The sequence below is a fragment of the Xyrauchen texanus genome, chromosome 32 (genome assembly GCF_025860055.1).
Source record: "Xyrauchen texanus isolate HMW12.3.18 chromosome 32, RBS_HiC_50CHRs, whole genome shotgun sequence".
Taxonomy (NCBI): domain Eukaryota; kingdom Metazoa; phylum Chordata; class Actinopteri; order Cypriniformes; family Catostomidae; genus Xyrauchen; species Xyrauchen texanus.
Genome location: NC_068307.1, coordinates 24,480,500 through 24,496,732, shown reverse-complemented (window position 1 = coordinate 24,496,732; position 16,233 = coordinate 24,480,500). Strand labels below are relative to the sequence as shown.

Here is a 16,233-nt window from a genome sequence, read left to right as displayed (position 1 = left end):
AAGATCGTTTGTGTGATGGGGCTTTTTTCAACAGCAGTTCAGACATTTTCCAAGGGTCTTCCATCCCCCAAGAGACAGCAGTGAGAAGTACAGTAGGGTAAAGAGACCGAGCCATGGTTAACAATGACACAATTTTACATATAACCATAATGCAGAACAAACATAGTATACATAATCACCGTTTTATCTATAAACATATTCATTATTGCAGATTACATGACAAGAACAGCTCACAGTATCCAAATCTCCTCAATTCGCTGTATTCTCAGGCTACTTAGAATGCATAGTATATGATGATAATTTTTCATGACATATATTTCAAAAAATTATCTATGTGGAATATGCACATAGATAGACATAATATTCACACTGCTGTATGGTGATGTTTTGGAGATGGAAAACCCAAGGGCTCACATTCAGCGATCACATAAATACAAATATATCAAAGTCATACAGCATAACTTAAAAAACGAATGCAAAGAAAAATATAACACATCCTCATATGATAACTGATATTTAAATAAAACATCTCTATTAAAATTGTACTGATATAAATTCCAATATCACCCATCAAAAGCATCATTCTGATAACTGCAACAAAACCTGTGAGCCCCCTTGCAGTCTACTGCATACCATGTACATAGGAAGCATCCTTATTGAAATTGATTTGGAACACTACCTAGGCAGCAACTCTGTGTGTCATACAAATAGCACTCCTCATGCAAAAATAAAACAGCAATCAAAATACATAGCAGAAACAAGTATTAGATAAAATAGCCCATTTTTAATTAGACTAAAAATAAATTCAGATAATTTGGGGTAATTAATTAAATATAAGAATAATCGGTAACACTTCAAAATAAGGTTCAATTTGTTAACAACATTAGTTAACATTAACTAACAATGAACAATACTTGTTAACCATTCATTAATCTTAGTTAATATTAAGTTCAACACATAGCAATACATTTTTAATATCCAAGGTTGTATTTGTTAACAATAGTTTATGCAATATAAACTAACATTAACTAACAATGAACAATTGTATTTTTATTAACTAAAAATTAACAAAGATTATTAAATTATGTAAAAATGCATTGTTAGTTGTTTATTCATGATCCTAATGTATTAACTAACGTTAACAAATTGAACCTTATTGTAAAGTGTTACTGAATAATCAATATTGTTCTTGCTTCATCCGCCATCTTTGGATGGATTTTTTTCTCTGGGCTCATCGGAATACATACTGGAATAGAAGATTATCTGCAACGCTGCATTTAAATTTGGTCGAAAGCAAGTCATTTCTTTTGGAACATCCTTTGCTTGGAAGCACGCCTATGATGCCTTAAAAGGCTGCCTACGTAGGCAGTTCACTAGGTTTTGTAACAGAACCGTAGTGTCAAGTTGACAATGGAGAGATTGGTTTGACCCAGTGAACAAATAAACTGTTTTCATGGATGTCAAGCCAATATACACCACGTGAAGGTCTGGTGTCATTTTGCTTTGTCCCTTCAGTTGTTTAAACATGCAGGGTATATAATTATCTATAACATTTATAACTGCTCTCAGTTATCTGGACTGGCTTATCTGGGTTTTATTTCATGCAAATGCATATGATAATCTAACTGATAAATATTTATATTTAACAAGCAAACACTTGATCAACTATATTTGAAAAATCTTTACAAAGCTAAAAAGACAACATTGGAGTATATTAGTGACAGTTAACACTACAGGCTGGCCGGGGGTCATCTTTAGAGGCCAGCACAGGTATGTAGCTTGTGTCTGTCCCTCTGTAAACGTTCTTCCGGGAAATCCTTAAAAGTCATGCATGAATCCATAATGGAAGACCGAATCTCCTGGACAATGTTCTTATGAACTGAGAAATATATAGTACATGCTAGAAAAGAAAAATAATGGAGTAGTGGCAATTTGTCGGACAAGATTTATGAGTTATTAAAAAAAAAAAAAAAAATAAATCAACAAAAGATCAGTTTAATTCTGGGACCTAAGACTGATCAAGTCACAAGTGCATACATGACAGCATGGGGTAATTTTGCCAACACTTTCAGTATATATATTTTTTTTCATTCATTCTAAATATAAGGTTAAACTATTGACATGTATACAATTCAGGCAGTTGACTCAGACTACGGTTGTTATAGTTGAAGGTAAGTACTCTGCATGGTACAGTACATTGTATTGACATCAGAAAATGGGATATTGTTGGCCTGGGGTTTGGCTAAACAGAAGGACAGAGGGGGCCAAAGCAGTAGTTAGGGGGAGCTAAACACATGGGTGTTTTTGTTGTGTACATTTTTCAGTAGCGTAAGTCATCTTCTCTTGATTGAAATATAAAGTTAAATTGATATCCATCCAGAGCTGATCTTCTTGTCACTGATCCGAACAGCACCCTCTAGTGATCAAGACTGGAACAGAAGGAACAATGCACAGAATACACACACATAAACATGGGGTAATGTTCAATATAATAATGTTAAGAATACAATAAAATATACACTATGTGCATAAAATGATGGTAACACTTTCTATGTAGCCTGTACAATTTCTTATAAAGTTATACTTTAAGTCAACATGAAATTAAAATTAACCTAGTCTTATTGTGCACAATTAATCAGTAAACAGTACTCAAAGTCTCTTATCGAGACCACATTTCACAATCCAATCAATTCTCAAAGGATCAATTCAAGTCCTGACCTACATTTTTTCTTGTTGAATATTCTGTTGCATTTGAAAATATGTCACCTTTTGGAAGTAAAATAAGCTGCAAATGATGTTTTATGTTGAGGAATATTCTTGCGTCTGTAAAACTTAAGCTCTATTGACAGCACTTTCAATTACCAAATAATTCATAATAATATAAAATTCTCTCAGTAAATAAAAAAAAACCTGCTTTATGGATAGTTAAATTATGTCCCTTTATGGCATTGAAAGGTTACTGGGTTTGCACAAGCAAGGCTGCTAAGAGACTATCACACTAATCTCATGCTAATATGAACTGTGTAATGTTGTGTCTTGTGGATATTACTTTGTGATAATTTATTCTGGCGCTTTACAATCTCCCCATAGACACCCACTGCAAGTGCATTACTATATTTTTTTTTTTTTCAACTGAGAAACAAGCACAAATTATATTTCTGTGATACAGCATATCATGAATATTCTTGTGAATAATTGTAACCAGATGCAATCACTTACAAGACCTGTTTATGCTTATATACCTATAAAGAGTATAACGCATTAAAACAAATTAAATCCTGTATTAAAATGCACAATACACTTTACACATGTAACCATGTATAGATATTATAACTAGAGCTGTCAAAATTAACGCGTTAATCCAAAAAAGTTTAACGTGTTGTGTTAATTTTTCTTTTTGCTATTAACCATTAATACAGCATAAACCAGCATACATACTGGTTGGAAGGTCGAAACCTTTGCAATGTGTCCACCCAGAGTCATTTCATTGACACACACACCACAAACACACACAGCAGTGATTCAGTGTCGCTGATAAAGTGATGGGGAAAGGAGCTCTTAATGCTATTTGTTCTACAAAACAAGCCTAGATGGAACTTGTGACAGTCTATGAACGTATTGCTGTAACAAAATAGACTGCCACAGTCTACCAGAAGATTACTATTGTAGAGAATGAGAGTTTAAGAGATTTAATGCCCATTGCAATGAATATGCAACTTATCTGGGGACTAGTTCTTTCAATTAGTCAAACTCCCACCTAGACTTTGGGAAACGTTTAATGTTATTTGAATTGGTGTTATTTTAGTGTATTCCTATCTTTGTTTTAAAAAGTTGAATCTACTGACAGCACTAATTATTATATTTAACTGTCATTACCATATGTTATGAAAAGGTAAATATTACGATAAAATTCTAAGATAAGATAATAATATGATAATAATAAGTTATCTTTTAATAAGGTACTAAGTGTAAACATTTTTAAATAAAGAGTAGGCTATAATCTACATTAATGTTGTGTGTTTCCCATACCTCAGATGTCCGATGTTTCTCTTCATAGGAAGAGTCTGTTTCCCTGACCACTACTGCCTTAGTCACTAGCATGTCGGGATGCTGTTGTTTGGCTTCCTGTATTGCCATTGCAAGAGCCTACAACAATTTATGGTTATTTACAGTTATAATTCTACAGTGAACTTTAGCACATACTGTACTGTACATATACAATGGCCTCAAAAGTCTGAGACCACTAGTGAAAATGCATAATTTGTTTTTATCATGAATTATATTATCAGCATTTTGAGTCATTTTGGCACACATTCACTCTTGATTGAAGCTACAGAGCTGAAATTTTCTTCAAAAAATCGTAATATGTGTTTTGCAGAAGAAAGTTAGTCATACACATATGGGATGACATAAGGGTAAGTAAATTATGAGAGAAATTCCCTTTAATTAACTGTCCCTTTAATCCAGCATTATTTGGGAATGTTCCAAATATCCTCTTGCTTTAATGGTTGCAAGAAAACCTTACCTTACCTCCTGTACAAACAACTTAACATGCTCAATAACTCAAATATGATTATATTTGATTAGTGACCTAAATATTGTGCACAACATTAAATATTTCTTCTTTGTACAGGTTAAATAAAAAAATAAAATAAATCCAGATTTTTAACATGATCTCAGACTTTTAGACCTCAATGTACACAAAAGTAACATTACAAAACACAAGGGAAAAATAAATATATTTTTCATTGTAATTACATGTTATTTACTGCTTACCTGATGCTGGTCCACATCGTCATCTCCTGTTATGACAATTCTTTTCTCAATCCTGGTCTCTGCATATCCTCCTTTCACTGTCTGAAACAAGCCAAACATACTTTCATACAGAGAAAGAACTGCACATCTGACAAGATATTACATTATCTGCCAGTTTATAATGATCTCATTATTGTAGGTATTCCTATGCAACGTGTATTCATACATTTTTGTGTTTTGTATGATTCAACATTTAAATGTACAATGCCAACACATTAACAGCATGTGTGCAGCAAAGACATTATCTATAGCTGAATCTTTTACAATTATTTGTATCTGTATTTGGATATAATCGGATGTGGACAAGGTTTAATCCGGAAGTGCAATACAAAATAAAAAAATAAAAATAAATGAAAAGCCCCTGTTTAAATTAAACTCTATTAAATGTATTGTTTTCATATGCCTTGTATATTTCATAACACTATTTATTGTTTTATTATTATTATTATTATTCATTCAATCTTCTGAGTTGTTCACTCTGAAGCGCACATAGACCTAGACACATTCAATCTTCTATTCGTCATGCGTCATCTTGTCATGGATACACAGGTCAGAGTTCGTCAAACTTATAACTAGTGTATGCAGCGGAGTACGAAATGTATTCGCATGAGCTTGCATTTCTGTTCTCCTGTGTTCAGATTTATTTGAATGGTAGTAAATAAAGCATGAAGTGAAGTGTAACCACCCCTTTAGAAAGCAATCACTTCACCCCGCCCTGACCTCACACGCTGCCTGATCGCCTGCATGAGGAGCGAGTGAGATACAGAGGTCTGTTCTCATATGTCACGGTCAAAAAGTTTAACATTGACATAGACATATCTGTGACAAGTGGAAAATGTGTATGATATAGTGTCAAGGAGGAGGGCATGGCCGGGCCGTGCTGGAGCAAGGCTGGCAATGAATCAGCTGATCAATGGGAGAGCGAGATAAGGGGCAACTAGAAGCACTGTTTAGAGAGAGAGAGAGAGAGAGAGAGAGAGAGATGCACGCAGCCACGCTGCATGTTTGTTTATGTTGGTTTTAAGTTGAGGTTGAAAACTATGTTGACTGTTCAGCCGGTTCCCGCCTCCTCCCTGCCCAACCTTAACCTGTAACACTGATTTCAACTTGAAATCGCACCATGCACATTTTCATTCATAAAGTTTACTCCTTAGTCATATTGAGTTCACAGACTAATTGTTGCATTGTAAATGTGTATGTTTTTATTTTAAATTTCACTTTATCATTTGCTTGTTATTGGATAATCAGTCTAGTATTTTTTTATTTATTTTTTGTATTGTTCGGAAGAATTCTTTATTCATTTTGAAGTCATTATTCGTGTCTTTCCAATGTAGAAGCTGTCAATACTTATTGATAATGTATGTTTCATTGTCTATTAGAATATATAGGTGCTAGAACTGTTCTTTCTGTTTGAATACCTATGAATACTAATGAGATCACTTTAAAACCATCAACTGAACAAGCTTAACATTTTTAATTATAACGTAATTATCTTATTATGGTTCACAAATAACTTCCTGAGAAATTGACTTCACACATGATTGAGTAACTAAAGCTCTATTAAGCAGCACTAGAGGACGACATCAGAATATTTATCTTTGTTTGTTCAAAGGGACATTCTCAAACTCTAGATTGATAAGACACATGTCTTGTACCTTCGTCACTTGAGTCGTGGTGGCTGAGGTAACGTTTTCTGTGGTGACGGTGAGAGGAGAGGCAACAAAATCTCTTGCCAGACTGTTTGTCCTTACCTATAATAAATCCATGTGACATTAAACATGTTACGATTAAATAGAGACCAAACTGACATAAACTGCAAAAACTAAGGAAACAAAATCCCTAACAGAATGTTATAAAGCAAAATAAATACCTTTATAATTTAGTGTGTGTATAAATATATACATTAAACAGATTTTGACAGGCTATTTCTAAGTAACTGACACAAATTACAGTAAATTACACAGATGTGTTATCTATAGTAGTGGTTTTGAATGTTAGTTTCAAATGCTAACTCTTAAATTAAAATACTTTTTATGAATTCTAAAATTTCAGTATCATATTTTTGTAACAGTTGTTGGGTAAACAAGTGAACACAAAACTACACTGTACACATTTATTCCCCTCAGTTTTCAGATGAAACCAATGCCACTCATTTAAAGGGATAGGTGACCCAAAAATGAAAATTCTCACATCATTTACACACCCTCATGTCATCCCAGATATTTATGACTTTCTTTCTTCTACTGAACACAAACGGAGATTATTAAACAAATATTTTAGCTCTGCTGGTCCTCACAATGCAAAGTAATGGTGACAAAACTTAAAATCTTTAAAAAATCACAAAGTCAGCATACATGTAATCCATATACTCCAGTGGTTAAATCAATATATTCTGAAGCAAGAAGACAGGTGTGGGTGAGAAACAGATCAATATTTAAGTCTTAATTTCCTGTAAATCTCCCCCTTTAACCAGCCCTGAGATATTCTTCTTAAAACCTTCAATTTTGTTTTGCAGAAGAGAGGACCCCCTTGAAAACGAGATGTTTCATCTCAAGGGGTTATCCTCAACAATAAAAATTCAAATTAAATCAAATTAAGAAATTCATACACATCTGGGATGATAAAGAGAGAATTTTCATTTCATCAGTTTAATAGCAGGTTCCAACCTACCCCACACGTGATAACATTTTAAAATTTCATTTCTACTAACTAGTAACAACAGCATGCATGCCCAGCAACATACCCATACATACCCAAACATAACAGTAAACTCATTTTAAGAATTTAAGAATAAGCCTTTAGATCAAACGGTATTTAAGGCAATGAGAGGCAACTTTTACACACACATTTGATGGGAGTGTATGCTTCATAGAAAGTGTTAACAGATTATCTGATGTTTAATAAAACACTTCATATCTCTGTATGTTTTTAATAATGTATTATGTGCGTTGACTCACAGGGGACCCGTTCTCTTTAACCTCCTTAACTCTGCCCTCTTCCTGTCTCTGCAACAAACATGACAAGAGAATCAACATATGAAACAGGATTTGTCAGGGGAGAACAGCATAAAAAGAGTTATCAAAGCAGGACATACAGCTTCTTTGCCAATGGATGGCAGCATAGCTTTTACTGAAGTACAGCAGCAGATATTGCTGAATTCATCAATATGAGAAAAATATAAGATACACATTGTTGATTTTGAAAGGCACAAACAGTAACGTTTCTGTGCACACAAGGCATTTCAGAAGGGAATATGCAGGACAAGCTCAATGGACACCTACCGAGTTTACCTTCTGTGGCTGTATGACGTCAGAACTAGTCTCCTTGCAGTTGACAATAGTCTTATCCTCCTGCATAGACTGCTGTCACACACACACACACACACACACACACACACACACATGTTGGTCTACCTATCATTATGAGGACTTTCCATAGACATAATGACTTTTATACTGTACAAACTATAGATTCTATCCTCTAAACCTAACACAACCCCTAAACCTAACCCTCACAGAAAACCTTCTGCATTTTTACATTTTCAATAAAACATTGTTTAGTATGATTTTTAAGCGATTTGAATTATGGGGACACTACAAATGTCCTCATAAATCACATTTATAGCATAATACCCTTGTAATTACTAATTTGTAACTTACAAAATTGTCCTCGTAAATCACAAAAACACGCACACACACACACACACACACACACACACACACACACACACACACACACACACACACACACACACACACACACACACATCAAATAATATGAGGAGATAATAAGGGCAAGGCTGAGTATTTCACTAGGCCATCTGACTGCTATTACCCAACTCTGAAAGTGATAACCTCTAAAACTCTTGGCTTTGGCTCATCAGTTTTGCTAAATCGATGTCATTGAGGTACGCAGTATTACATTTTAACAAGACACCTGCAGGGCAATGCGCACATACACATTAACATAAAGATAGACACATACGCACACAGCTTCCAGAGATTAATGTGGATTTTTCTATGTCATTAACAGTCTCATTAATTTACCCTGTTTTATTTTTTATTTTTTATTATTTATTTATTTTATCCTTGCTAAAACAATTATTTGCCTTCCAGCAGAAATATTAAACTTTGGAGTGACTATTTGCACTCACCCATTAATTCTGTATATTTTATGATTAACAAGAACAACAACAATAATAATAACAGTGCAAATAATACATTATACTACAAACACACTAAACTGTACATTCTATGTTACTACTGTATTATATATAATATATTATATATAATACAGTATGTTAGATAAACTATTATCTAATATAAGACTAACATAGCATGAATATTAGGTACATTTAAACACATTGTAGCAGCCAATAATGTAATAACTGCCATTAATGTAATAACTTTCCAATAATGTAATAACATTTCTGAACCAATAATGTCTAGGTTACGGATGTAACCTCCATTCCCTGATGGAGGGAATGAGACGTTGTGTCAAAGAAGCAACACTAAGGTCTCTATTGAGCACCGACTATACCTCTGATCTATGAAGAAATGCCAATGAGAAGTTGGCAGACAGAATTTGCATGTCACATAGATCCCGCCTCTTCGGAGGGAGGAGTTGCTACAGACACTGCGACTGGGGGGCAGTGGGAACTGCCCAAGGGAGACGCAGGTCCACTCGTAAGGGGACCGTACTGTGGAAAATACACACAGGGGGAAGTCCATGTAGGAGCCCTGACCTGTGGAGCACCTATTCCAGTACAGGGTAGATCTGAGTACCCGCAGTGGATTGGGTCGCTGAATTCCTCCGCTGAATTGCGGACTCAGAGGGCAAGGCATGAGTCATCCAGGGAGCCGTGTGCTGCGTGCCCATTGCACACGGCGCCCCAACCCAATTTGGAGGCATCGGTCGTTACCAGGACGCATCGGGACACCTGCTGCAAGGGGACTCCTGCCCGCAGAAAGCAGAGGTCTGTCCAGGGTTTGAATGTTTGGCGGCAGGCGGGGGTGACCATCACATGGTGCGTGCCACGGCGCCATGCTCGTCTCGGGATTCGAGTCTAGAGCCAGTGCTGAAGCAGTCTCATATGCATCAACCCCAGTGGCATGACCGCCGCAGAGGACGCCATATACCCCAGGAGCCTCTGGAAATTTTTGAAAGGACCGCAGTGCCTGGCCTGAAGGAAGCCAAGCTTTCCAGCACTGACTGCGTGCGCTCGTTGGTGAGGCGCGCTGACATTGAGACTGAGTCTAACTCCATGCTGAGAAAAGAGATGCTCTGAACCGGGGCGAGCTTGCTCTTTTCCCAGTTGACCTGAAGCCCTAAGCGGCTGAGGTGCCTGAGCACCTGGTCCCTATGGGCGCATAGTTACTCTCGGGAGTGGGCCAGGATGAGCCAGTCATCGAGGTAGTTGAGTATGCAGATGCCGGCTTCTCAGAGCAGGGCAAGGGCTGCCTCTGCAACCTTCGTAAAGACGCGAGGGTACAGGGACATGCCGAAGGGACATCTTCATCTCGGTTGGAGAGACAGGCTCTATCGCGTCTTTGTAGTAAGAGGGTCGCGATTTCCACGCGCAGGGATTTGGCATGTTCGCCGTGTACTGCGGTAAGTCCAGCCCCATGCTGGCGGCGACCCGGGCAAGCATGTCGGACATCTGGGCGTCAGCCTCAGCCTGGGCGTGCTGGCCCGAAGGTGGCAGCCCAGACAAGTCATCCGCGTCAGATGAGCGACCGCTCTCCGATGCAGAGGCGAGCTCATCCAGCTCGAGAGGCTCCAGAGGATAGGCAGGCTGGCTGTGAGGCGAGCCGCTGTTGCCTCGAGCCCGGACGGAAGTCAACGAGCGTGCCAGGGGCTGGTGGTTCGCGGGGGTGTACCTAGTGAACCGAGCCACTACCATCCCCAGATCGCCACCATCACCAGCCGCGTCGTCCTCAATCCCGTGGGAAGAAGGAGCGACACGGGGGGCGGCTGGAGTGGCGTTCCTTACATTGAAGGAAAGCCGCAACCGCAACGTTGCCATGGTCATGTTCTCGCAGTAAGAACATGAACCATCCACAAACACTGTCTCTGTGTTCGTAGAGACACACGAGACAGCGCCTGTGGCCGTCTGAAGCGGAGAGCATTCTACCGCATCCAGGAACTACACAGGGGCGGAAAGGCATCTTTATAAAGATGCATCCTAAAAAGGACGTTCAACGCCGCTGTGTATTGCTCTTTTAGAGGAAAATACTCTTTAAGAGAAAATCACTCTTTTATAAACTCTTTTAGTTTGCGCTGTCGAAGCAAGAAGGAGAAAGCCGTAGATCAGGTGTGTGTGACTCGCAACTCGCTGCATACACGACCATCAGCTCCGAAGAAAATTTGTGAATGAAATATTTCCCCACCTTTATACCCACATGTCCGGGGGCCGGACATGCAAATTCTGTCTGCCAACTTCTCATTGGCCTTTTTTCATAGATCAGCGGTATATTCTCAAGAGAGACCCCTAGTGTCACTTCTTCGACATGTTGTGGAAAATGTATATTTTACTTTTTCTTATTTACTTTAAGACATTATGTGGATTTTCTTTCGATTCAATCATGTGTTTCTCTCCTCTGGTATTTTCCTATTCACCTGGCAGGAACAAAGACACACACACAGTAAAATAGATGGTCAGGAAAAAGCCTTTTAACTCTTGACAGAGGGATTATTTAGCCATAAATAAAGCCTTTTGTTGAATTTCACGGGGGCACTGTCTTCAGGAAAAGATAGCGTTTATATAGCCTTTTGATGACCTCACAGATGTAAGGACAGTAAAACCCAGGGGGCTTAGAAGAGCCATTTGTATTTCTAAAACCAGCTAAATCTGGTTTTACTGGGATGAGTGGAAAATTACGGAAGAAGGGACTTTGAGGACGGGGGTATAAATTGGCCATGTGTTTTCTGTGTGAGTGAGGTCTTGTTCCTATTGCGAGGTAGCTGTCACGATATTTTTGTGAACAAACCTCTTTTAAAAGAATAAACTATCTTTTAAAATATAATTTGGATCCTGATGTCTCTTATCTTGTGATGCCATTTGTTTAATTATAGTTTTGCCACAACAGACACAACGTCGAAGTGATCGACAGACGGGGAACATAATAACTTTTTGCCCATAATGTAATACGTTCTTACATTATTGGCTGGCTATTACATTATTGGCTGGGTTAATACAAAATAATAAAATTTTAATAATTGGACCAGATAATGTAATAATATACTGTGATAACGTATAATCACTGTGGGTTTAAGTTTTATTTATTACATTTCAGACTTCCATAGCACTTACCCTTACTGTTGCTTCTTTCAAATAGCTGCTCAAAACCTGACCAATCCTAACCCCTGAATCTTAGTCCTAACTCTTGAGAAAACACACACAACATACATATCTCTCTCTCTTCTCTCTCTCTCTCTCTCTCTCTTCCTCCCGTGTTCCTCGATCACCCCCTACCAGCTCCCCGCCAGCAGTATCATGTCCCTGCTCTTTCATGGGGCACGATTTCCTCTGGTGTCCTGGACTCCCACACTTAAAACTTTTGATCACGTCTGAACTAGCAAACACCACACATCTTACTCCCCCTACATGAAAGGTCAATGCCACCTCAATAACAGCACTAGGGTTGTCTTCTATGACTGCACGTTTCAACCCCGGGTCTTTACAACACAGCGACAGCAATTTATTGGACCCATTAGTTTACCATACTGACTCAATTCTCTTTCTAAAAGTTCATTTTAATTACTTTAGTTAAAGGTGTCACTAACAGTGAAACCTGCATAAAATTCCCTTTAATAACAAATCCCTGTTCAACTAGTTTATCAACTAGCTGTGTTCCGCTAAAAAAAAAATCACTACAGCATTATTCATCCTCGATGCCGAAATTATATTATTACTTCCCACAACCGAGCAAGCCAGCAGCAGGCAGTCCTCTACCGACCCACCGGTGTCTGGCGAGCAGCGGATCCCGTGTCGGCGGGTGAGAGCCCCTGGCTCTCCAGAATGAGAACCCATAGCGAGGTCTACAAAAACGCAACACAAAATAGTAAATACAGACTCGACAATTAACTAAATTAAATAATTAAACACAAATGTACAATCACTAAATAAATTATATTTATATTTTTTTTTCTCAAATTGCCCACACCGACCAGCCCTTTGCCTTCCTCCCTGCATGTTCCTCCCACCAATCCCACAATCCTCAGAGAGAGAGAGAAAGAGAGAGAGAGAGAGAGAGAGAGAGAGAGACAGAGAAGAGAGAGAGAGTGTGTGTGGGTTGTGTGTGTTTTCTCAGAGTTAGGACTAAGATTCAGGGGTCAGGACTGGTCAGATTGTGAGCAGCTATTAGAAAGAAGCAACAGTAAAGTCTTACATTTAATAAATAAAACTTAAACTCACAGTGATATAAGTATATTATTATATTATTGGCTCCCGTTATTAAAATTTTTATTATTTTTTGTAATAAATGTAAGAACTTATTACATTATGGGCAAAAAGTTATTACTTTATTGGTTCAGAAATGTTAATAAATTATTGGTAAGTTATTACATTATTGAGTTTTATTACATTAAGAATGGAACATTTATAAAGTTATTGTCAGTTATTACATTAACAGTAATATACATTATTGGCTGCTACACACATCAAATGTCTGTCCACCTAAAATATTGATTTTGGCCTGTACCACCTCAGACGTCTTTTATTTCAGATTACATTTTTGCATACATTAACAGCAGTTGTCAACCATCCAACACTTACTTTGGTTAATGTATGAAAAATTATAAAATAAATAAAATTAAAATATTTAATTTATGGGAGAATTTAGTTTATCAATAATTATAAATCAACATTTGGAGCTAAACCGGCTAGACTCTAATGAGTGATAGCTCAGTTTAGGCAAATGTATTTATTTATTTATCTTTTCTAAATGTTTTATTTACTTTAGAAGTTTATTTGATGCTTATTGCTAGAAAATAAAAATTATTAACAGTAATACCTACAGGGTTGCAAAAATTGCAAATACATAAAATGTTGGCTAAATTAAAATAACTCATATAATATTAAGGTTTGACCTCCTGAAGTTGATTATCAACATTTCATGAAGTATAAGCACCAACATTCACTGACTATTTGCTATAAAAAAATTAATAATTTTTCAATACCTATTCCTAATACCTATTTTCAATACACCCTATTCAAGGAACAAAACGGCTAAGCAGCTATAACATACAGAAACCAAATGTACTAAATAGAATTTATCTAAGGAATAGTTCACTTAAAAATTAAGGTAATGAGCAGTAGTTATGATAAAATTTGAATGATTACAAAAAGTCTACATCCCTACCCTCACCTATGGTCATGAACTCTGGGTAATGACCGAAAGAATAAGATCATGGATACAAACGGCTGAAATGAGTTTTCTCCGCAGGGTGGCGGGATTCACTCTCCGTGATAGGATGAGGAGTTCCACCATCCGGGTGTAATTCAGAGTACAGCCGCTACTCCTCCACATTGAGAGGAGCCAGTTGAGATGGTCTAGGAATCTGGTAAGGATGCCCCCTGGGTGCCTCCCATTGGAGTTCTTCCAGGCACCGCCAACTGGGACGAGACCTCTAGGTCAGCCCAGGACCCACTGGAGAGATTATATCTCCCAGTGTGCCTGGGAGCAGCTGGGTTCCCCCCGGGTTGAGCTGGAGGAAATTGCAGGAGACAATGATATCTGGGCCTCTCTGCTCTCCCTATTGCCTCCATGACACTAATTGACTAAGCGGTAAAGAAAATGGATGGATGGATAACATCTCAAACATTTGGGGAACACAAAATGGCAGCTTGAAAGTTAATTTGACTCAAGTGGTTTAATCCATGTCTTTTGAAGTGATACGATGGAGCTTGAAAGTTTTTGACCCCATTGACTTGCATTGTAGGGTTATTAACATCATACATTTATGTAAATATCTTTGTCTGTGTTTTCTCAGAAGAAAGAAAGTCATACGGGAGAGAAAACGATAAGAGAATTTTCATTTTTGGGTAAACTATTCCTTTAACTGCATTTGAACTTTATAATACAATTTATACAATTTAACAGTGGCAGTGATCAAATTGCAGTTAAACTCTCACATGATCAGAGACCTCTTCAACAGCACAAGGCATTTCGGAGCCATTGGAATGCGGTTCCACTTTTCTCAAGATGTGGGCGGCACTCACAGCACTGGCATCTTTCTTGGCAACAGGGGGCTGATAGGTATAAAAAAAAAATATTTGTTGAGTTTTTTTTTTTTTGTTATAACATCCTTACAAACTGTCATAGCCATTTCAAGTTCATTATCTGAAATTAAAGGTGTAGTATGTAATTTATGTGCCACTCCTGTCAACAATTGGAATTGCAAAAATAACAACTTGTTTTTAACAGGTTTTCTGAACACTCCAATTGTCTTCCATTTGTTAGACAAACAAATAGTCCCACATCACTAGTAAGCCATTTGAAGCAGAATCAGTTTCAGTCTTGCTTACAATGTAATTGCCTCTGTATATTAAGCTACTGTAGCATAAGAGATTTTTAACATCCAGAAAATTACACACATCAAGTCAAGATGACATTTTAACTGCACACTAGCATGCTGTGTTCTGCATGTGGTTTCCTGTGAAATGTAACATATGATGATCACTAATTAATCAAAATGAAGAACAAAAAAAAGATGAATGAAAAAATCAACTATAAAAATGGAAATATGTGACAGAAACAAATCCAATTCCAATGAAAATCTTAACATGTTAAACAAAACATAAAAGAACCCCCCAACCAAAAAAAGTAAACACAAATAATTACATGAAGTACAATTTTTTTCGCTGTCCTGTTGAATAAGTGAAAACCGGTCCTTACAGGTTCTATATCCTGATGTGGGCGACCTATGAGGAAACGTTCCCTCCCGGGCGATACATGTTGCAAATCAACATGATGGGTTGTGTGAGGCCTGGGGGTCTCCTCAAAGCAATCCCCATCCATCTCTGCCTGTTGGTCTTTCTTGCCCAGCTCCACCATGCCTCTTGAAACCTCCTCCATCCCACTATGCAAGTCCATTATGACAGTGAAATCCACCTCCGCTTCCAGGCTAGATGTGGAGCTGATAGTCATGCTGGAACACTTTCTCTCGATGGCCAGGTTGGGGTCCTTAAAGCCGACTAGCTCACGATTATAGTCATCATCCAGGGTGGAGGCAGGCTGCCACTGTTGAAGAAAGAAAGGAGGCCTGCGTTGCTACATCACGTCCAGCAAAAGCCGTGACACAGAATGAAGAAGCAGCAGTGATGGAGGTATGAAGAAATTCATGCTGGATGAAAAATGTAATGATGATCCATAGGATCATGCATGCAAAGACATCTCCTAAGGCAGCATTTCCATT

General features: G+C 37.7%; 1 protein-coding gene across 2 annotated transcripts in view; it reads right to left on the bottom strand.

Moving 5' to 3' along the window:
• LOC127625693 (band 4.1-like protein 3) overlaps nucleotides 1–16,233 on the bottom strand; it is a 218,949-nt gene that overhangs the window by 2,796 nt on the left and 199,920 nt on the right. Inside the window, exons 14-20 of one of the 2 annotated variants that reach the window (XM_052101039.1) lie at nucleotides 14,951–15,067; nucleotides 8,097–8,177; nucleotides 7,773–7,820; nucleotides 6,471–6,566; nucleotides 4,777–4,857; nucleotides 4,030–4,146; nucleotides 1–2,429 (exon numbers count right to left, since the gene is read on the bottom strand). The exon at nucleotides 1–2,429 is cut by the window's left edge and continues 2,796 nt beyond it. In XM_052101039.1, coding sequence (XP_051956999.1) covers nucleotides 2,424–2,429; nucleotides 4,030–4,146; nucleotides 4,777–4,857; nucleotides 6,471–6,566; nucleotides 7,773–7,820; nucleotides 8,097–8,177; nucleotides 14,951–15,067 — 546 coding nt within the window. In that variant the 3' untranslated portion in view covers nucleotides 1–2,423. The remainder of the gene's footprint in view (nucleotides 2,430–4,029; nucleotides 4,147–4,776; nucleotides 4,858–6,470; nucleotides 6,567–7,772; nucleotides 7,821–8,096; nucleotides 8,178–14,950; nucleotides 15,068–16,233) is intronic. The other variant, XM_052101040.1, reaches the window with a different exon arrangement.